At 43.4% G+C, this 22,379-nt stretch overlaps 1 protein-coding gene across 22 annotated transcripts in view; it reads right to left on the reverse strand.

The window, feature by feature from the left end:
• LOC133159954 (homeobox protein PKNOX1-like) overlaps positions 1 to 22,379 on the reverse strand; it is a 146,088-nt gene that overhangs the window by 27,637 nt on the left and 96,072 nt on the right. For 15 of the 22 annotated variants that reach the window (XR_009715773.1, XM_061287402.1, XM_061287404.1 and 12 more), the window contains 4 exons: positions 4,201 to 4,372; positions 1,876 to 2,076; positions 1,652 to 1,796; positions 1,455 to 1,552 (listed from right to left, as the gene is read on the reverse strand). Coding sequence is in view for 20 of the 22 variants with exons in the window: in XM_061287402.1 (XP_061143386.1) it covers positions 1,455 to 1,552; positions 1,652 to 1,796; positions 1,876 to 2,076; positions 4,201 to 4,372 (616 nt within the window). In the remaining 2 variants the exon portion in view is untranslated. The remainder of the gene's footprint in view (positions 1 to 1,454; positions 1,553 to 1,651; positions 1,797 to 1,875; positions 2,077 to 4,200; positions 4,373 to 22,379) is intronic. The other 7 variants (XR_009715774.1, XM_061287395.1, XM_061287397.1 and 4 more) reach the window with 2 other exon arrangements.

Consider the following 22,379-nt stretch of genomic DNA (forward strand, 5'->3'; position numbering starts at 1 on the left):
CGACTTCAATGTTCTGTTACTAACCTATAAAATATTACACAGCTAGGCTTCTTCTTATCTCGTCGATTATATGTTCCGTCCCAAAACCTTGGTTCACAAAAAGCTGTTCTTTTAGTGACCCAGAGTGCATAAGAAAAGTCTGCAGGTTCGAGAGCATTTTCCTTTTGGGCACCAGAGCTCTGGAATGCCCTTATCTACGAAAACCAGAGCTGCTATCTCAGTAGAAACATTCAAGACATGATGAAAGACTTACTATTTTGGTACTCTTGCCTTTAGTTGAAAGGCAACTAAGTTGGCTGATTTGACTACTGCTTCCACTTTCTCGCTGTCATTAATGAATAGAATGTTTATTTCCAGTAGCCAGTCGGTGGCGCAATCACTACGATGAATATATAGCAACCGGTTCAGGGTGTCTTCTGCCGGCTGCCTGATGACAGCTGGTATAGGCTCAAGCACGCCCGTGACCCCCGTGGGGACAATAGAGGATGGATGGATGGATGGATGGATGGATGGATGGATGGATGGATGGATGGACAATAGAGACCTCGCAGCGGTCACTGTTCAGGCCAAAATAATAATTTCTACAAAAACATTTCAGAACTCGCAGCAGTCCCTGCTCAAGCCTCGCAGCGCTCACTGCTCGGGCACTACCTAAAGTTGCTATCAGCTATAAAGGGGCCTCGCAGCCCTGACAATGTTGGAGTATTGGCACGTTGGGACGGTGGCACAATGGGACTGTAATTTTTTGAAAATTAAGTGCAGTAGAACCCCGGAAGTCCGCCGCCTCTGTTATCAACCTATTCAATTTTTGACGCAAATGTCGGGAAATCTTTCCCTTGGTACTCGGACAAAGTTTGTGTTGCTTTTTAGCAGGTTCTAAACCCACATGACACCCAACTGCATTCGTGCGCAGCGGGCTTCCGGAAAGCTTCACCCGCGAGAACACAAGCACACGTGGGTTCACGCTGAGAGTTGCGTTCACGCGATAACAACCGAGAGCAAATGTATGTATTAGTGAACAATAGCCAAAAAGCTCTACCGGCGAGACCACGGGGTTTCACACTGAGAGCCCGTGTAAAAATAGAGCTACTGTATATTATATTTAAAAGGCTGGACAATGTATTTTTCAGTTAATGACATAGCCACAAGATGGAACACACCAGTTTAACTTAGCACATGCGCAGTGACATGGTAGGTACAGGTGCCTGTGTGCACTGTATTTGTAAACAATAGCCATCCTTTTGTTCACATTATATGACATGCGTCCAAGCATTAAACAGTCATAGAGGATTATTTTGACAAATACAAAAATAGACACAAAAATGGGAACGCCAGATATTTAAAATTTACAATATTGCTCTTTTCCGCCATCAAGATGTCAATGTGGGATCTTTGGCGGTACACTAACACCAATGTAAAAAAAAAAAAAAAATTCAAAGAGAGAAATGAGAAACCTGATTGTTTTGGACACGGAGAGTTCCTGGGGAAATGGCCTGTGTTACGACCTGGCCTTGATGAGTGACAACTGTTACAGGTTGATACACTGTGCCGCCTGGTTGGAACACACAAATGCATTAGAGTTTCTGGTGATAGAATACTTAATCACAGTGCCATTTTCTACATAAAATTTTAGCTGTAACAGGACAGTTACCTGTCTGTGTAGTAGTATGCCATGATGACATACCTGCAACCACTTGGGTGGGATTTACTGCCGTGACAGTGACTTTTCCTTGTTGCAGGGCTGAAGCCGGAACCACAATTTGACCTTGAGGACTCCCTGAGATGGAGCAGGGGACCTTATAAAAAAAAGAGCTTGGATTGATTATGATAACCTCAGAATAACATTATGAGGGTGACTTAATACAGACAACTGACCTGGGATTTGTTTGGTGAGAAACTTGGGGCCTGGCTTTGAACAGGGGAGTAAGGACTACCAGGATCTCCACTCAGTAGGGTCTCACTGTTCATCTTAGTCTTGAGGCAAGCAATATAACGACTGCAGAAATCCTTACACAGGTCACTCACCTTCTCCAGTTCCAGCAAGTGGATTCGCAGCACCTGGATGGCTTTTACCATCTGTAGAACACAAGAAATTACCACATTTTAGGAAAGGACCCTAATATGTGTTCACACAGTAAAGCAGTATTGTAAACAATGCAAATGACAAAGTTCTTAAGTCAAAAACAAGCATACTTCGTGACAAACAAAGTAACCAAAGATGAAACAGTCATTCACTTTGTGATAATAATCAAAATTATCACTGTCATCACTATATTGTCCTTCAGTTATTTATCCAAAATTGAATTGGAAGGCGTCTGATACGGTACATGGCAAGCCTCCTCGCTGAGCAACGGGCTTCCGACACCGTCCGCGGCGAGCTTCTGCGCTGCGCAGCGGGCTTCCGATGCCGTCCGTGGCAAACCTCTTCGCTGAGCGGTGGCAGTCTGGAGCGAGATTCCTCGCGAGCCGGACCGTGTCAGCTGGCTTGTGGCTTAGCCACGAGGCTCACCCCGGACCGTGCCACAATCCTCTGGTCGGCTGGTTTGAAAGATTGGGAGCAGAAACTTCCAGAAAGAAGGCTGACGCTTCAACTGAGTGTGGCTGTTGGAAGCACCGCCTTTTTAAATACAGTCTGGTAAAGTTTGGTCACCCCTCATCATTTTCAAAATTTTCCCTTTAAAAAATCATTGGTTGTTCGGATCAGCAATTTCAGTTAAATATATCATATAGCAGACACAGTGATATTTGAGCAGTGAAATTAAGTTTATAGGATTTACAGAAAGTGTGCAATTATTACTTAAACAAAAGTAGGTAGGTGCATAAATTTGGAAAGCCCAAAAGAAAAAATGATGTCAATATTTAGTATATCCTCTTTTTGCAGAAATAACAGCCTCTAAACGATTCCTATAGCTTCCAATGAGAGTCTAGATTCTGGTTGAAGGTATTTTGACCATTCTTCTTTACAAAACCATCTTCGCTTTTGTCAGCAATGATATTCTTTGCTTTTATGACAACTTAAATATATAATCAGTACTTTCCTTCCAAAAAAACTAAACAAAAAGCAATTATGATGGCAAGTATCTAATTATTTACGGTTTTAATTGCCAAAACTGCAGGGGGGTGGAGGGGCGTAATGCACATATTTGTCTTTTTTGAGTGGGGTACACCAGGAGTAAATGCAAGTCAGATGAGAGTCGAATTATTGTTCAAGTTATTGTAAAAAGGGTAAACCTTTTTTGTAAAATCTCAACATTATTACACATGATAATTTGACATTTTGGTACATATTTTGGCAAGTATCATGGAGGGTTACAACCAAGATTTTCTTTCACAGGCCACGTAAAATTATGTGATGGACCATATCTGGCCTACAGATTCACTCCCCTCCCTGAAGGACATTTACACCTCACCCGCAGAAGAAGAAATTGACAATAAAGCAGACTTTGACTTTGACTTTTTTTACTTTGACCTTGAGTTTGGCACCCGTAATTCAGGCACTGGTTCCCGTTATAAAATACCGGTTAGGAATAGGTATTTCGGAATGAGGATTGATACCCAACCCGAATAAACCAGCTCTATGTGTGAAATCTAAGGGTGTATTCAGACCAGAAAAATCCTTTAGTCCGCTTGTTTGGTCCAGACCAAAAGCAGACTTAATTTTTTTCATTCGGTGCGGTTCCTATTCAGACTGTACATTTTGCAAGTGAAGTATACACATCCACACTTGTGACGATCTGTGCTCCCATTGGACAGCAATGACCAGGACGGCACACAGACCACAAACCCAGAAATGGAGGAAAACATGCGAGTCCTACGCGCTGTGTTCCTGCTCTGCATATTTGTGCTGTTGGTGCGGAGCTTCGCTGTTTGTATTCATACCTGAAGCGAACCGCACCAGAGTTTGTTTGTAAGCGAACCAAGACCACTTGAAAAAGTGGGTCTCGGTCCATTTCATTAATCCACACCAGGATTTGTTTGCGTGTATTCACACCTGCACAAAAGGTTCGACCAGCCTTTCAATCAAACCCTGGTCCGTTTAAAGCGAACCAAACAGTCAGGTCCGAATACACCCTAACAGTCAGGTGTGTCAAATGGTTCCAAAGCCAAATTAACCTTTCAGACTATAATATAGAGAGGTTTGAACCCAAACTGACAATATAAAGCAGGGTTATCATTTTTGGTCATATGACGTAAACTTACCAAGTTGTCGAGTTCTGGGTCTTCACTGAAAAAGGGCTTTCCGTCTTTCTCCTGAGAGTGCACAAAATTCTCAATGTCCACATCAAAGCTTGCAGAGGTGATGCATTCAGAACTAAGAGTGGATTGCTCACACTTCTCAAATAGCAGAGCCAACAAAGGGAACAGGGGATGTCTGCAAAAGGAAAGTATATAGGTCATTAATACATTTAATCATTTAACAGTAAAGCCATACCACACTGAATTTTCTTTTGAAAATCAATTAATTTCATGGTGTATTTCAATTATTGGTAGATATCATTCAAAAGGTAATTACCGTATTTTTCGGACTAAAAGACTAAACAGGTGCATCAGCCATAAAATGCACAATATATAGGAAAAAAACATACATGAGTCGCACGGGAGTTTAAGTCACATTTTGTGGGAAATTTGACAAAATCCAACACCAAGAACTGACATCAACCAGCAACAACAGGCCAACGATACGGTATGCTAATGTTACACAAACACAAACGAGGAGCTGAGAACGGGCCATTAACAGTTATTCAAAGAACTATAACATAAATAACACGTTTATCAAACCATCTGTGTCACTCCAAATCATTAAATCCATCGATCGAATTCGTCTTCCTTTCTCTAAACAACGCCGCGTGTGCAGCACGCCGCTGACGTTGGACTCGTCGTCAGTTGCAGTTTAAATTATTCCACAGGCCCATATAACAATATATTAACTATATATCAAATAGCAATAATATAAACAGTTTTATCGAACCATCCGTGTCACTCCAAATCTTTTAATCCCTCGGAATCTTTGTCTTGTGTCACTTAAAAAAAAAAACACACACGGCTGTTGACGCCGGAAGGAACTACGTGCGCCGCTGACGTCAGACTAGATATATTAAATGAATGTAATATAAAGAACAATTTTAAGGAACCATCCGTGACAATCTAAATTATTAAATCCATCGGAATATTCATCCTCTGTCAATAAAAAAAATAAAAAAAAACATACACACGGCCGTTGACGCCGGAACTACGCGCGCTGCTGACGTCAGACTAAATATATCAAATAAATGTATTACAAACAATAATTTTAACAAACCATCCGTGTCACTCCAAATCATTAAATCCATCGGAATATTCATCCTCTGTGGCAAAAAACAAAACAAAAAAACAGCTGTTGATTCCGGACCTACGTGCGCCGCGGACGTCAGCCTCGTCGTCAGCCTTGTCGTCAGCCTCGTCATCAGTTGCGGCTCCAATTATTTCACAGATCTACGTACCGTATTTATTCTAATTATCGCCCATATTCTAATAATCGCCCAGTGTGTGTTAGCGATGACATAAATAAAAAACATTGATACCTCTAATTATCGCCCATGCTGCTAAAAATTCCTCCCAAAACGTACGTTTTCCTCCGCGACCGCATGCCGACGTCATTGCGCAAGTTTAAATATGACTGATTTGACAGCACGTCGAATGTCCCTTTTAAAAAAAAATTCTCCATAAACTATGATACAATTACACTCGTCACTCTGCTACAATATCCTCACACGATTACGTTTTTGGGGCGTGCACTCGAACAAGACGATCGCGATAACATGACGTGTGCAACATGTGATGTGCGACGGTAACGTGTTGGAGCATCAATTGATGCACCCCGCCGTTAGAGGTAGATCAAAACAGCTGCTGTTCTAGTGTTAAGAACACCAGTGAGATGCAGGTATTGCATACTACATAAGGAAAATATACATATCACCCATTTCAGTGCCCCTTGGCGATCGGACAAAAAGTGTTCTCTATTAATCGCCCACCCCCTCTGTTGGACATAAACCTTCTCTAATTATCGCCGAGGGCGATAATTAGAATACATACGGTATATATATATTACTTTATACTATATACTATATTATAGCGTTACCAAAGTACCAGGCAAGATGTGGGTTTGGTAACCAGCTCTTTATTTCACAAAACAAGAGCTCAACATATGAGCCAACACACGCAAGCGCCCTGGATCGCTCTTCCCCCCCTTCCTGCTGCCTTAACGGCCTCGCTAGACAATCGGAAACTACTGAAGTCTAACCTACGCGTTGCTAATTTAAATAAACTATATGTCAAACAACATAAATAACAAGTTTATTGATCATCTGTGTCACTCCAAATCATAAAATCTCCTGACTCCAGAAGTCAGTGAATGGAACTCACTCAGTGAGGCTCTAATTAGTACGGACCCGGCGCACTCCGTGCTCTATTTCCATCAGTGCCGAATTTTGAGTGTGGGCTGTGACGTCAGCATTCCCGTAATTCGCGCGCTGAGCTTTAACATACAGTTTTACGCTAATGCCACCCACAAACCTTCTTCTGTAATCCTTCCATTAAAATGAGTGGCCCAAGGAAAAGAGAGGTGGACACTGAGTGACGAATAATAAAAAAGAGTGGACAAGATGGCTTGACCTACGTGTGTGAGCAGACGTTCAGCCACATGAACGTCACCAAAGCCCGTCACAGACCTACAAACCGGATTCGGTTGAAGTTTGGAAATTGTGTAAAATGTAAATAAAAACAAAATACAACGATTTGAAAATCCTTCTCAACCAATATTCATATTTCATGTTCAAACTGATAAACCTAATTGTTTTTTGCCAAATAATAATTAACTTAGAATTCCATGGCTGCAACACGTCTAGTAGAAGTTGGGACAGGCGGCAAAAAATACTGAGAAAGTTGAGAGAAGCTCATCAAACACCTATTTGGAACATCCCACATGTGATCAGGCTAATTGGGAACAGGTGGGTGCCTCCCCAAACATGCTCAGTCATTCACAAGCAAGGATAGGTTCACCACTATGTCCAGAACTGCATGAGGAAATAGTTGAACAGTTTAAGAACAACATTTCTCAAAAGAAAATTGCAAGGAATTTAGGGATTTCAACATCCACGGTAAATAATATCCTCAAATGGTTAAGAGAATCTGGTAAAATCACTGCACGTAAGCGCCACTTTCGGAAACCAAGACTGAATGACCGTGACCATCGATCCCTCAGAAGGCACTGCCTTAAAAACCGACATGAGTGTGTAAAGGATATAATCAAATGGGCTCAGGAAAACTTCAGAAAACCACTGTCAGTAAATACAGTTCGTCACTACATCAGTCAGTGCGGGTTAAAACTCTACCATGCAAAACAAAAGCCGTTCATGAACAATATCCAGAAACACCACCAGGTTCTCTGGGCCCGAGCTCATAAAAAATGGACTGATGGAAAAGTCCTGGCCTTTTGGGCCACGTTGGCTGCCTTGCACCACTCCTCCTGTACTTTTACGCTATATTCTTACTGTCTGCTGTATGCACAATTGCGCCATTTCAACCATGTTGCTTTGATTTATTTATTTATGTATTTATGTATTTATTTATTTATGTATTTATTTATTTATTATTTATTCATTGCTCTTATTTATTCATTGTATGTGCCTTCTTGTTTTTACTTTTTGTATTGTTTACTTGAATGTTTTGTATGTCCATGGACTAATATAATATAATGTGAAGGCAACATAAATGCCGAAAAGTACGGCATGAGTCTGGGAGTCCCTCCTAAAGGTGCTGCCCCCACGACCCGACCCTGGATAAGCGGAAGAAAATGGATGGATGGATGGATGGATCAAAGTCAAAGTCTGCTTTATTGTCAATTTCTTCACATGCCAAGACACACAAAGAGATCTCAATAACTTTCCCACTATCCCACGGTGACAAAACATAGTACACAATATACATACAACTAAACAACACAAAAAAAAATAAAAACAAGAAGGCACAAACAATGAATAAATAAGAGTAATGAATAAATAATAAATAAACATGGATGGGTCATGGTCAGGTGGGGTTCAGGAATGGTCGGTCAGTCGGACAGGGAAGTGAGATCGGCAACAGGAGTCAGTAGGCAACGAGACCAGGAACAGGGAGTAACACGGGACAAACTGACCAAATGTGACTGGAGAAGTGTGCTTAATTAAGTAGAGATCTTGATGAGCAGGTGATGCACAACAGGTGTGGGCAATGAGTGCTGATTACTGGAAAGCAATGTGCGTCACGGAGGATAACCGGTCAGGAGGGGCAGTAGCAGAGGGACAGCGCTATCAAAGGTGCTGATGGTGTGGACACGTGACACAAAGCAAGTAAACGTTGGTAAGACATAACTAAAGCCATCACGCTGACATTATGGGAGCAAGTAAAACTTGACAGGATGTTCAGTATTCACTTAAGTCAGTTTACATGCCCGTACTCTGAATCATAACTACATTTGTGTCTATTTCATGTGTAGTATGTTTGCTGACGACACGACTCTGGTGGGTCTCATCACCAAGGGAGACTAGACTCATTACAGGTTGGAGGTTGACCTTCTGACCACGTGGTGCAGGGACAACAACCTCCTGCTGAACGTCGACAAGACTAAGGAGTTTGTTGTTGACTTCCGGAAGGGTCACACCCAATACCTGCCGCTGACCGTCGACGGTGCTGTGGTGGAGAGAGTGAGCAGCGCCAGGTTCCTTGGGGTGCACATCAGTGAGGCTCTTTCCTGGTCCACCAACACCGCGTCACTGGCGAAGAAGGCCCAGCGCCGCCTGTACTTCCTGCGGAAACTCAGGCGAGCGAGCGCTCGTCCGGCCGTCATGACTACATTTTACCACCATTGCGGCACCATTGAGAGCGTCCTCTCCAGCTGCATTGACTACAACATGAAGGCTCTGCAGCGCATAGTGAACACGGCTGGTAAGATTATTGGTGCTTCACTCCCCTCCTTGAAAGACATTTACACCTCCCATCTCACCCGTAAGGCGACCACGATTGTGAGTGATGTGAGTCACCCCGCTCACTCTTTGTTTGATCTTCTGCCCTCTGGGAAGAGGTACAGGAGCCTTCGCTCCCGCACCACCAGACTCACCAACAGCTTCATACTCCAGGCTGTTAGGATCCTGAACTCTCTCCCCCTTTCTGCTTACTGTCTGCTGTATGCACTCTGGCTCAGTTTTGCTCCTCTTATTTATTGTGTTATTTGTTTATTATTTATTCATCACTCATATTATTTATTTATTATTTATTGTTTGTGCCTTCTTGTTTTTATTTTGTGTCGTCTACTTGTGTGTCTATCGTGTACTATGTCTTGTCACCGTGGGATAGAGGAAACGGAATTTCGGTTTCTTTGTGTGTCTTGACATATGAAGGGATTGACAATAAAGCAGACTTTGACTTTGACTTTGACGTGTTGGACAATTTTGGAAACTGTCAAAATATCGCAGCTGAATTCGTTGTCATTGCAAACGTATACACTGTATCATATACCGTATTTTTCCGTGTATAATGCGCCCCCATGTTAAATACGCACCCTAAAAATGGCATGTTGATGCTGGAAAAAAGCCTGTACCCATGTATAATACGTACTAGAGATGCACCGATCCGACTTTTTCAGTTTCGATACCGATACCGAAGCCGTGGCTTTGCGTATCGGTCGATACCCGATACCGATCCGATATTATGGTTGACTTAACAAGCTACATAACTCTACATGTGGAACAGAAAAGACCAAAGGCAATGGCATCAGGCAGACTACACAGTTCTTTGCTCTAAATTAGGGGTGTCCAAACTAACGGTCCAGTTTTTATTGGCCCGCAGCAAATTCTGAAAACATAATTGAATATGGCCCGCACAAGAAGCTTGAGCTCAGCTTCTCAGTTTCCACACTAGATGGAGCCCGCCACACAAAGCGTTTGACGTCCCATTAACACTCCCCCGGAAGAGAAGCGAACACGCAGCGTTTGACATCCGATTAGCCTCCACCCCCCCCCCCCCCCCCATTCGGGAGAGAAGCGAACGCGCAGCCTTTGACGTCCCATTACCAACCCGAAGAGAAGCGAACGCGCAGGGTTTGACGTCCGCTTAGCAACCCGGGGAAGAGAAGCGAACGTTCGCTCCATGTTTGCGTTTGTTTAGAAAACTCTCGTGGCATGCGGCACACGTGCTGCTGACGTATGACGTAGCCCGCGTCCCAATAGATTAAGGAAAGTATCGGCTCACAGATCGGCTGCATTTTCCGATACCCGATCCATCTATTTTGTTGATATCGGGGCCGATATCTGATCCAGATATCAGATCGGTGCATCTCTAATACGTACTCAATATTTTTATTATTTTTTTTTAAGTCCCAATGATCGTCACACACGCAGGGAGGCAATGGGTCCCATTTTTATAGTCTTTGGTATGGTCTTAACTAGGCTGGATGTATTTTTTTTTGTTGGCGTTGATTTCTCCGACTGCCCGTAAAGGCACCACCGCGATCAGTGCGGACATGTGAAAAAGGCGGCTCTGTATGGGAGAGACGTTGAAGAGGAATAAAAACACCCTTGGAAACCAAAACTTGCCCCTCGTCGTGACTCGGAGCCGCAACAAATGTTTCAAATTTGTGTCGGATACATTGTGACAGCAAACGAGCAGGTGATCCAGCAAGCGTCTGATACAAGAGCATTGCGTTCGTATGGAGCGTGTTTGAAGTGAACAGCAGAGACGAAAGGAACAAGGCAAAGTGTTGTGAAATAAAATATTACCTGTAATACGCATTTTGTTATTTGCTGATTGTATTAAACTATCACATTCATCACTCATTAGTAAATAGCTGACGTGTCTTGCACATCCGTTCTGCGCAGCTGACCCATAGTGCGCATGCGCAGTTATACTGCCTCGGTATGACGTCCGGTCCGCGATGGAGATTAAAAAACAAACAATATTTAACAACAACACACCATCAAGGATTGCACCATCGCATCAAACGATGTGTCGTCAATTATGAATTTTACTGACTAAGTGTGTTGGGCAGGATGGCTGAATGTGATGCGCGATTGACAACAAACAAGAAGAAAGGTGATTTTAAGTTTTATTTCGAGGGAGATTTGTCACGTCTCGTCCCCAGTTTTGCTATGTGTCTAGGTTGCCATAGTTTCTGTTCGCGTCGCCCCTCCCTTCCTGTGTCACCTCAATCAATGTAACGTGTTTTGTATTTAAGTCCTGTCTGCCCCTCGCTCACCGTCGGATCATTGCATGTGTTACTGTCATGATGTCAGTTCGGTTTCTGTTCCTGTCTTTGGTAATGTCAGCCTGTCTTTTTGTTCCACGACTTTGTCGGTCAATCCTGCTGTTGGTTTTGTTGTACCATGATTTTCTTAAAAAAATAAAAAATAAAAAATTTAAAAAAATGTGTACCCATTAGGGGTGTAACGATACATCGATACACATCGATATAATGCTCTACGATTTATTGGCATCGATGCTAAACGTAAACATCGATTTATATCGCCGTGTTTGACCTCGGACATTAGACGCGACTTTATTTTGAAATCCAGTTCATTGTTGCTTGCTTCCTCTTTCCGGGAGCAGTGCGCGGCGTTGTTGTGTTGTGAGCAGAGCAGGCACGTTAAAGGGGAGTCGACAACTAGTACGCGGCTCCTGGGCTGGTGCTATGGCTAGTGTGGAAAAAGACGAGGAAATTTGCTCCCCTTTAGGCTTCAAGTCATTCGTTTGGAAGCACTTTGGATTCCAAAGAAAAGTTAGGTCAACCGACAAGACACGTGCAGTTTGTAAATCCTGTCATGCGGTGATCAAATATTCAGGGAGCACAAATCTCGCCGCACATTTAAAGAAGAAACACGACATCAAAGTTCAGTGTTAAAGTTAGCACTTTGTATACTACAATACTGTTGTAATTTCCTAAATAAAGAGTTTGCAGTACCTTGTTGATTTTGCGTATGAATTGTTATAAATCAGGATATTGTTCTATATTTTTTATTTAAAAAAAAAAAAAAAAAAATCGATCGTAGAGCACTATATCGTGATATATCGTGAATGAATTGCAGCAGGCTTTAAGATATCGGCAAATATCGTATCGAAGTTCTTTGTATCGATATTATATCGTATCGTGACAAAACCCGCGATTTACACCCCTAGTACCCATGTATAATGCGCACCCCAGATTTTAGGACAATAAATTAGTTATATTTTGCGCATTATACACGGAAAAACACGGTACTTGCTCCAGATGCTGTATCTCCGCAGTCCACAAGTTACACAGCCTGTATTCCAGGTTGATGCATGTAGTACAAATCCATATCGCGAATGAAATGTTTTTGTTCATTCTGACTGCTGCAGTAAACAGTTTTTCGCTTTAGACCAGTATTTACTAGGGGTGTAAATCGCGGGTTTTGTCACGATACGATATAATATCGATATAAAGAACTACGATACGATATTTGCCGATATCTTAAAGCCTGCTGCGATTCATTCACGATATATCGCGATATAGTGCTCTACGATCGACATTTTTTTTTTTTTTTTAGTAAAAAATATATAACAATATCCTGATTTATAACAATTCATACGCAAAATCAACAAGGCACTGCAAACTCTTTATTTAGGAAATTACAATAGTATTGTAGTATACAAATTGCTTACTTTAACACTGAACTTTGATGTCGTGTTTTTTCTTTAAATGTGCGGCGAGATTTGTGCTCCCTGAATATTTGATCACCGCATGGCAGGATTTACAAACTGCACGTGTCTTGGCCGTTGAGCCATCTTTTCTTTGGAATCCAAAGTGCTTCCAAACGAATGACTTGAAGCCTAAAGGGGAGCCAATTTCCTCGTCTTTTTGGACACTAGCCATAGCACCAGCCCAGGAGCCGCGGACTAGTTGTCCCCTCCCCTTTCACGCGCGTGCTCTGCTCACAACACAACAACGCCGGAAAGAGGAAGCAAGCAACAATAAACTGGATTTCAAAATAAAGTCGCGTCTAATGTCCGAGGTCAAACACGGCGATATAAATCGATGTTTACCTTTAGCATCGATGCCAATAAATCGTAGAGCATTATATCGATTAATCGATGTGTATCGATGTATCGTTACACCCCTAGTATTTACTGCATCTCAAAATGTTATCTGTCATTATATAAAAGTGGTTCTTAACCGGGGTTGGTCTCAGGGGTACGGCAGAGCCTCCATTGTGGCGGTCCGAACACACCTGATTTATCGTGTAAATTCGTGATAGCGCATATCTGAACTGGTCTTGCAAAGGCACACTGATTTGCAGGTATGTAATTTGTACATTGTGTTGGTTTTGTTCTTTGAACAAGGTGATGATCATGCACGGTTCATTTTGTGCACCAGTAAAAGATTTCTGTCTTGAATTAGATTTTTTTTTCCTTTCGCTAAGGAGGGGTTCGGTGAATTGTCTATTGTTATTGATTTGTTTTTTTTAAATATTGTTTTTTTTAAAGCTCACATCCCCCTCGTCTACTATGACTAAATACTATTATTGAATGGAAGTATTTTTACGGCATATGAACTGTATGCATCTTCTACTTACATTTGTTTCAGATCAAGCCTTTATAAAGTACTGTATACATTAAACAAAAAGCTCACTGTTGGTGGTTATGATAAAGTGTACAAACTTTACAATATACCCAAACATATCACAATGTAAACGTAACGCTGATAAACATAGTTTTTATTCCAAATACGGTACTTACAGACGATGCTATTGAAGGCGTAAAAAACACAAAGCATTAAACAACTTGTTGGCAGTCAATACAGTAATGCAGCTTTCCTTAGGAAAGCGACTCGCAGACTGAGCACCTCACAAAATAAAGGGCAGGACACAAACCATTCCTCCAATATGGGAGGTAATGAAGTCAACCACTTTCTTCTTTTTACTAGACATTAGAAAAATCTGAAATAACTTAACATCTGTTGTTCAATTCAGCAACTGAGTTTAACCAAGGCAGAAGGGTTTTAAACAATGCATTGAATGTGTTTTTTTTTTTTTTTTTAATTCCACCAAAGTATGACATCAAAATAAGATGGCATTCTTTATACCACATTGTTTCCATCAGGAGGTGTTGACATTTCTGTACCTTAGTTGGAGCGGAGTCATAAAATATCTTACACGTTTCATATGAACATTTGAAATGCAAGTTACAATTGTATAGTTGTTCTTGGCTAACCCAATCTCTGTTCGCTCAGCTCCAACTGCTATTTCACCAGGACTTAAACCTCTTCAATCATGACGACAGCTCAACTAAAAACAAGCGTGGCGTTCTACCCAAACATGCGACAAATGTCATGCGCTCATGGCTTTTTCAGCACATTGGGGTAAGTCTGTTTGTCAGGTCATTTGTATATCATGGAATACCAAAACAACAAAAATGTCTCCCCCTTTCATCTGTAGCATCCTTACCCAACAGAGGATGAAAAGAAACAGATCGCCAGTCAGACAAATCTGACACTTCTTCAGGTCAATAACTGGTGAGTAAAGTTCCTCCATAGTCCCACAAATGGGCTTCTCTCTCATCTACGTACTTGTTTTTTTAACAAGTTTGTGTATTCGATGAATTTTAACACAAGATACTGACAATGTTAGAGTTTGCACATGTCTCTCGAGAGATATGAGAAATGTGGCCTAATGACTGCAGTTTCATAATACTACTATATTAAATAAATACATAAAAGTAATGTTCAGAATAATCATCGTGCTATGTGATGAAAAATATTCCAGGTTTTGAGTATGCTTTTATTGTTACAAACAAGGTACCAGGAGATTCTCACAAATCCAACAGGACCAAGTGTTTATGATATGCAGACTCTTAAGGTTGTGAAATTGGGCTATTAGTAAGAAAAAGTAGAAAAGAGGCTGTTAACAACAATAGTAGTTTCTGTTGTTGATCCTCGAAACTTTACTACTCAACAAAACTATATTTAAGGCAAACTTCTTTTTTTAGCAATCCTGTGAATCACGAAACTACAAACGTGCACGCGTGTCTGTGTGTGCGTGCTTGCGTGTGTGCGAATATATATGTGTTTTCACAAAATAAAGGTTATGTCGCATAGATTAATTTCAAGTTATCGACAAAAAAAGCTTGTTTGGAGAATGGAGATTTTGAGATTCCTGCAAAAATAACCTTTTTTTTTTAATTTTTCAGCAGCCCAAAATCTAAAATCATTGTCAAAGTTTAGGAAAATAAGTGATTAGTACACAAAGTGCCTTGTAACGAAGGACTCCGGTGCAGCTGACAGCGTAGGTTAGCGAGTCTCAGTAACTTACCTTTTCCCAGATTTCCTCGCCTCGTCATTTCATAAATGAGAACCAATGAAAAGTGAAATACACCCTGATGTGACTGCAACACGAAATCAAACAGCAGACAAACACACATCAAAGTGCATTGCGTAGTGACTAAGCAAATTATATCCCAAATTCGTTGTATATCATTGTACAATGACAATAAATGCATTCTATTCTATTCTACTGCTTGTTTACAACCGACAGTATGCTAGCCAAGCATTTCTCAATAACCTGCCTTAAAATAACCTGGAGTTCCTCGCCTCTTCACAAACTATTTATTTAAGTGGCCACAGCAACGAAAGTCGTATGTAAATGTAATGTAAATAATGTAATGTTTTAATCACTCGATGTTTTGATGCCTATTTGGATTCATGCGTTAATAACCTATTTAAAAGTATGTTTGTGACCTTTCCTGTACAATCTGTAAATTGTTGTGTTTGAATGCAAAAACGTGTTGAGCCACTATTATTTTCTTTGTGGTGAAATGCATTTGAGACATAATGTTCATGAAAAAGTATCAATAAAATTTCAAATGATTAAATCACTGAGATACAGTTGTACCGCTACTTATGGATCTAATTTGTTCCGCGATCGGGTTTGTAAGTAGAAAACTAGAAGCAAGATTTCCCATAGGAGTCAATGTAAAAGGAAATAATGCATGCTGGACTATCCCAAAAGTCACACTTTTTGCCCTATTACTCTGTGTAAAATACACGTACACACGTATTGGCCCGAATATAAGACGGTGTTTTTTGCATTGAAATAAGACTTACATTCGGGGTCTAGACATTATACCCATTCACAATGCTAGATGGCGCCAGATATCTTTAAAGTGAATGCTGAACTTAACTTCCCAAGCCGAAGCGAACTCCTGTCACGTAGAATAAAAATAGAAATAGCGGTAGCACAAAGAAGAAAAATAAAAGTTAGCGGTAAGAAAGAAAATAATAGAAGAGATAACAGACAATGAAGAAACGTAGCGACAATCTGGAGAAAAGTGAGTCGAAGAACGGCCTGGATAACCAGCAGCAGAGGAAAAGTTATGATGCAAACTTCAAGATGACAGTGATAAATGAAGCAGAGTCTTCAAAGTATTACAAAGCGGCTGTGAAATATGGTGTTCCAGAGTGTAGTGTACGGAGATTGAGAGCTCAAAAAGATCGCCTAAAATGCTCACAATCAGAGAAAAGCTTTCCGTGGTCCTCAGAGCGGCTGCTTTCAAGACAGGAGGGTGTGCGCGTACGTGAATGAGAAACAAAAAGATGGGATGCCCATCAGCAGAGCTGTCATTCAGTTCAAGGCCGTGGAAATAGCCAGAGCTAAACATATCCACCGCTGACTTTAAAGCAATCCTCGGCCGGTGTAAAAGAACGATACGGCGTAACGGCGTTCAGATATTAAGATGCGATAGTTTTTGCATGATTTGAAGGAGGCAAAACAACATGCTTTTTCTCTTGAATATACTGTTTTGTCATTTGTTTCAGACTATACTTTTAGTTTCAGTACTGTAATTATTTTCTGTATAAAAATTTAATTTGGTGTTCAAAAAGTCTTCAAAAGGCAGGTGTGGGTATACCTTTTGGCCCCCAGCTGGGCGCCTGCACATTGGGATTCACCCAAGAACGAGAGGGTAGCCTCCTTCTACCTTCGGGTGGGGGGACGGGTCCTGACTGTTGTTTGTGTCTATGCACCAAATGGCAGCTCAGAGTTCCCACCATTTTGGGAGTCCCTGGAGGAACTGGTGGAGAGTGCTCCTTCTGTGGACTCCATCGTTCTACTGGGTGACTTCAATGCTCACGTGGGCAATGACAGTGAGACCTGGAGGGGCGGGATTGGAAGGAGCAGCCCCCCCGATCTGAATCCGAGCGGTGTTCTATTATTGAAATTCTGTGTTCGACACGGATTGTCAATAATGAACACCAGGTTCAAGCATAAGGGTGTCCATGTGCGCACTTGGCACCAGGACACCCTAGGCCGCAGTTCGATGATCGACTTTGTAGTCGTGTCATCGGATTTGCGGCCGCAAATTTTGGACACTCGGGTGAAGAGAGGGGCAAAGCTCTCAACTGATCCCCACCTGGTGGTGGGTTGGCTCTGATAGAGACGGAAGATGCCGGTCCAACCTGGCAGGCCCAAACGTACTGTGAGGGTCTGCTGGGAACGTCTGGCGGAATCCCCTGTCAGGAAGAGCTTCAACTCCCACATCCTACAGAGCTTTTTCCATGTTCCGGAGGAGGCGGGGGACATTGAGTCCGAGTGGACCATGTTCCGCGCCTCCATTGTTGAGGCAGCCGACCAGAGCTGTGGCCGTATGGTGCGTGTCGTGGCGGCAATCCCCGAACCGGCTGGTGGAAACAGACGGTAAGGAATGCTGTCAAGCTGAAGAAGGAGTCCTATCAGGCCGTTTTGGCCTGCGGGACTCCAGAGGCAGCTGACAGGTACCGGGTGGCCAAGCGGAACGCGGCTTCGGCGGTCGCTGAGACAAAAATCTGGACATGGGAGGAGTTTGGCGAGGATAAGGCGAATGACTCTGGACGGCTTCGAGAAAATTCTGGTCCACCAGCCGGCGTCTCAGGAGGGTGAAGCAGTGGCCCGTCAACCCTGTTTACAGTGGAGATGGTGTGCTGCTGACCTCGACTCGGGATGTCGTGAGTCGGTGGGGACAATACTTCGAAGAGCTCCTCAATTTCACCGACACGCCTTCCATTGTGGAAGTAGAGCCCGGAGACTCTGAGGCGGACTCTTCGATCTCTGGGGTTGAGGTCACTGAGGTAGTTAAATTACTCCTCGATGGCAAGGCCCCGGGGATGGATGAGATCCGCTCGGAGTTCTTAAAGGCTCTGGATTTTGTGGGGCTGTCATGGCTGACACGCCTCTGGATTGGCAGACTGGGGTTGTGGTTCCCCTCTTTAAGAAGGGGGTGTGTTCCAATTACAGGGGAATCACACTCCTCAGCCTCGCTGGTAAGGTCTATTCAGGGGTGCTGGAGAGGAGGGTCCGTCGGGAGGTCGAACCTCGGATTCAGGAGGAGCAGTGTGGCTTTCGTCCTGGCCGTGGAACAGTGGACCAGCTCTACAGCCTCAGCAGGATCCTCGAGGGTGCATGGGAATTCGCCCAACCAGTCCACATGTGCTTTGTGGACTTGGAGAAGGCGTTCGACCGTGTCCCTCTGGAAGTTCTGCGGAGGGTGCTTCGGGAGTATGGGGTGCCGAGCCAACGGATAAGGGCGGTTTGGTACCTGTATCACCGAAGCCAGAGTTTGGTCCGCATTTCCGGCAGTAAGTCAGATTCGTTCCCAGTGAGGGTTGGACTCCGCCAAGGCTGCCCTTTGTCACAGATTCTGTTCATAATTTTTATGGACAGAATTTCTAGGCGCAGCCGAGGCGTTGAGGGTGTCCGGTTTGGGGACCTCAGCATTGCGTCTCTTTTTTTTGCAGACGACGTGGTGCTGTTGGCTTCTTCAGGACGTGATCTTCAGCTCTCACTGGAGCGGTTCGCAGCAGAGTGTGAAGCGGTCGGTATGAGGGTCAGCACCTCTAAATCCGAGTCCATGGTCCTTGATCGGGAAAGGGTGGAATGCCCTCTCCGGATCGGGGATGAGATCCTGCCCCAAGTGGAGGAGTTCAAGTATCGTGGGGTCTTTATTACGAGTGAGGGGAGGATGGAGCGCAAGATCGACAGGCGGATCGGTGCAGCGTCAGCAGTAATGCGGACTCTGTACCGGTCCGTCGTGGTAAAGAGAGAGCCGGTCGATCTATGCTCCTACCTTCACCTATGATCCCGACCTATGGGTCGTGACCGAAAGAACGCGATCCAGGATACAAGCGGACGAAATGAGTTTCCTCCGCAGGGTGTCCGGGCTCTCCCTTAGAGATGAGGTGAGAAGCTTGGTCATCTGGGAGAGACTCTGAGAAGAGCTGCTGCTCCTCCACGTTGAGAGGAGCCAGATGAGGTGGCTCGGGCATCTCATCAGGATGCCTCCTGAACGCCTTCATGGGTAAGTGTTCCGGGCATGTCCCACCGGTAGGAGACCCCGGGGACAACCCAGGACGCACTGGAGAGACTATGTCTCTCAGCTGGCCTGGGAACGCCTTGGGATCCCCCGGGATGAGCTGGATAAAGTGGCTGGGGAGAGGGAAGTCTGGGAGTCCCTCCTAAAGCTGCTGCCCCCGCGACCTGACCCCGGATAAGCGGAAGAAGATGGATGGATGGATGGATGGATGGAGTTTGAGCATAAAATATGTTGTCTTTGTAGTGTATTCAACTGAATATAGGTTGAAAAAGAATTTCAAATCATTGTATTTTGTTTTTATTTACATTTTACACAATTTCTCAACTTCAACCGAATCTTTGTAGGTTAACGGACCGACACCTCGGCTCTGTCCAAAGAATTACCACAACAGATTTTACTCCAGACCACGAACGACCAAAAAAGGGAGACCAACAATACTATTGATTTCTTTATTACTTTATTTAGATACTTTCACTGATTATTCAAGATGCTGTATTTGGTCAGAATGTTTGCCATTTGATGTGATTTCGCCTCATTAGACCTGCAGGCGCTGAAGTGATGGAAACTATTATTCATAAAAACAGTGTCGTATTTAATGAGAATCACTGATAGTTTTTTGGTGAAGTATTTTTTTAATGCAGTTAATAAATGCATTTGTTTTCAAAAAGCTTTTTTTGAACATCCATGCTTTACTACCTGCTAAAAGTAAAAACCTTTGATGCAATAACCTTTACATGTTATTTCTATTACTTCAAGGACAAAGACAAGTGCCGCTAGTAGCGGTAAAGACGAAACATGTGATCAGGTGCCACACATGTTGTGGGTCTCACAGCAGTGGGAATGAAGGACCTGCGGAATCTTTCCTCCCTACACCGTGGGTGTAATAGTCTGTCATGGAGTGGGTGAGTTGTTGTCCATGATGGATTTCAGCTTAATTAACGTCCTCCTCTCACCCACAACCTGTATGGAGTACAGGGGACAGCCCAGGACAGAGCTCGCTCTCCTGACCACCTTATTTAGTCTGCCTCTGTCCCGGTCCGTACTGCCCCCACCCCAGCAGAACACAGCGTAGAGGATGGCTGAGGCCACCACAGAGTCATAGAAGGTCCTGAGGAGAGCCCTGCTCACACCGAAGGACCTCAGTCTCCTCAGCAAGAGGAGGCGACTCTGCCCCGTCTTGTACAGGGTGTAGGTGTGATCAGGCCAGTCCAGTTTGTTGTTAAGGCGAACACCCAGGAATTTGTCGTTCTCCAATGTCCAATCCCTGGATGTTCACCGGAGTGAAGTAGGGTGCTGTCCTCCCGTAGCTCACAATCATCTCCTTCGTCTTGCTCTTGTTCACCTGAAGCTGGTTGCTCACACACGGTGAGGTGTATGCATCCTGGACATTAGCATTCAACAGGTCCAAAGTTTGTTTGTTGTTTCTGGTGTGGCAATTTACATATTGCGTAAAGGTGGGGAGGGAAGCGGCCAGGGAAGCATGATTAAAGTCCCCGGAGATGAGGAGGAGGGACTGGGGATGCTGAACGATAGTGTGGATCCTGTTCGTAGCGGTAGCCGGGACAGCCGAGGGAGGGATGTACACAGTTATAGCAATAACATGTGAAAACTCCCTTGGGAGGTAGTATGGTAGCATGCTAACCACCAACAGCTCCAAGTCACTGGAGCAGAGCTGCTCCTTAAAACTGACGTGTCCGGGATGGCACTGATTATTCTATTAATTGACAATAAGACATTCACCAGAAAGAGACAGAAGACCAAGAACACAACCTGAGGCAACGTTTCTTCTTGCGCAAGAAAAAAAAGTGTCCTTCAAAGTTCCACTTCTCCTGTGCTAACCTTTATTGCATTTGACCTGGTAGGAGGTGGTTACAAATCCCCATATATCGTTTGTGTTTGCGTGTCTTGAATACGTGTGTGCACCAATACTGATATGCAAGAATGCTGTTTTGCGTTAAGTTACAACAAGCGTGTGTTTTTACATTACATTTGCACAATAATTCCAACATTTCCCTGTTTATAATATAAAAATACACGACCCATTATACTGCCACAATTCCCAAAAATATTTAAGACAATACCGTATTTTTCGGACTAAAGGTCGCTCCAGAATATACGTTGCATTAGCCATAAAATGCACAATAACGTGAAAAAAACCCCACATATAAGTCGCTCCAGAGTACAAGTCGCATTTTGGGGGAAATTTATTCGACAAAATCCAACACCAAGAACAGACATGAACGAGCAACAACAGGCTAAACGATAGGTATGCTAACGTGACCTAAGCACAACCGATGAGCTTATTCAAATAACTATTATATACTATATACTAATTATATATCAAGTAACTGTCACTCCAAATCATTAAATTCGTCGATCAATTTCCTCGTCCTTTGTCAACAACGCCGCGCTTCGTCGTCATTCCACAGATCTAGTATATTGTAATTATATTGTAACGTTAACAAAGTACAAGGAAAGACGTGGGTTTGGTAAACAGCTCTTTATTTAACAAAACAAGAGTTCAACGAGCCAACAACTACTGAACTGGAACGATAAAAACATATACAAGTTGCTACATGAAATAAAATATATCAAATAACTATAACAAATAGTTCACCGCCAAACGGCCCCAAGTACCGGCGTCAACTTCCAGGCGTGTGGCGGGGTGGACTTCCATCCCAGGAGGTGGCACTTCCAGCCACGGAGGTAGAAGAGAGCTCCATAGAATAGGACCGGGCATGCATAAAAGCCATGTCCGAGCCCCATCCACCGTCCCCGGACAGCCACTCGGCCGAGCGCCGGCCCCCGATTTCTATCCACGGAGGTGAAAGAGAGCTCCGTAGAGCAGGACCGGGCGTGCGTAAAAGGCATAATAGTTTTTCAAACCTTCTGTGTCACTCCAAATCATTAAATACTTCAAACTCATCGTCCTCCGTGTCACTTACAAAGCCTCTAATAGTGCCGGTAGTACGTGGGGCCCTTCGTCATCTTCGTCATCCCGTAATCCAATCTTGGTC

The sequence above is a fragment of the Syngnathus typhle genome, linkage group LG9 (genome assembly GCF_033458585.1).
Source record: "Syngnathus typhle isolate RoL2023-S1 ecotype Sweden linkage group LG9, RoL_Styp_1.0, whole genome shotgun sequence".
NCBI classification, from domain to species: Eukaryota; Metazoa; Chordata; class Actinopteri; order Syngnathiformes; family Syngnathidae; genus Syngnathus; species Syngnathus typhle.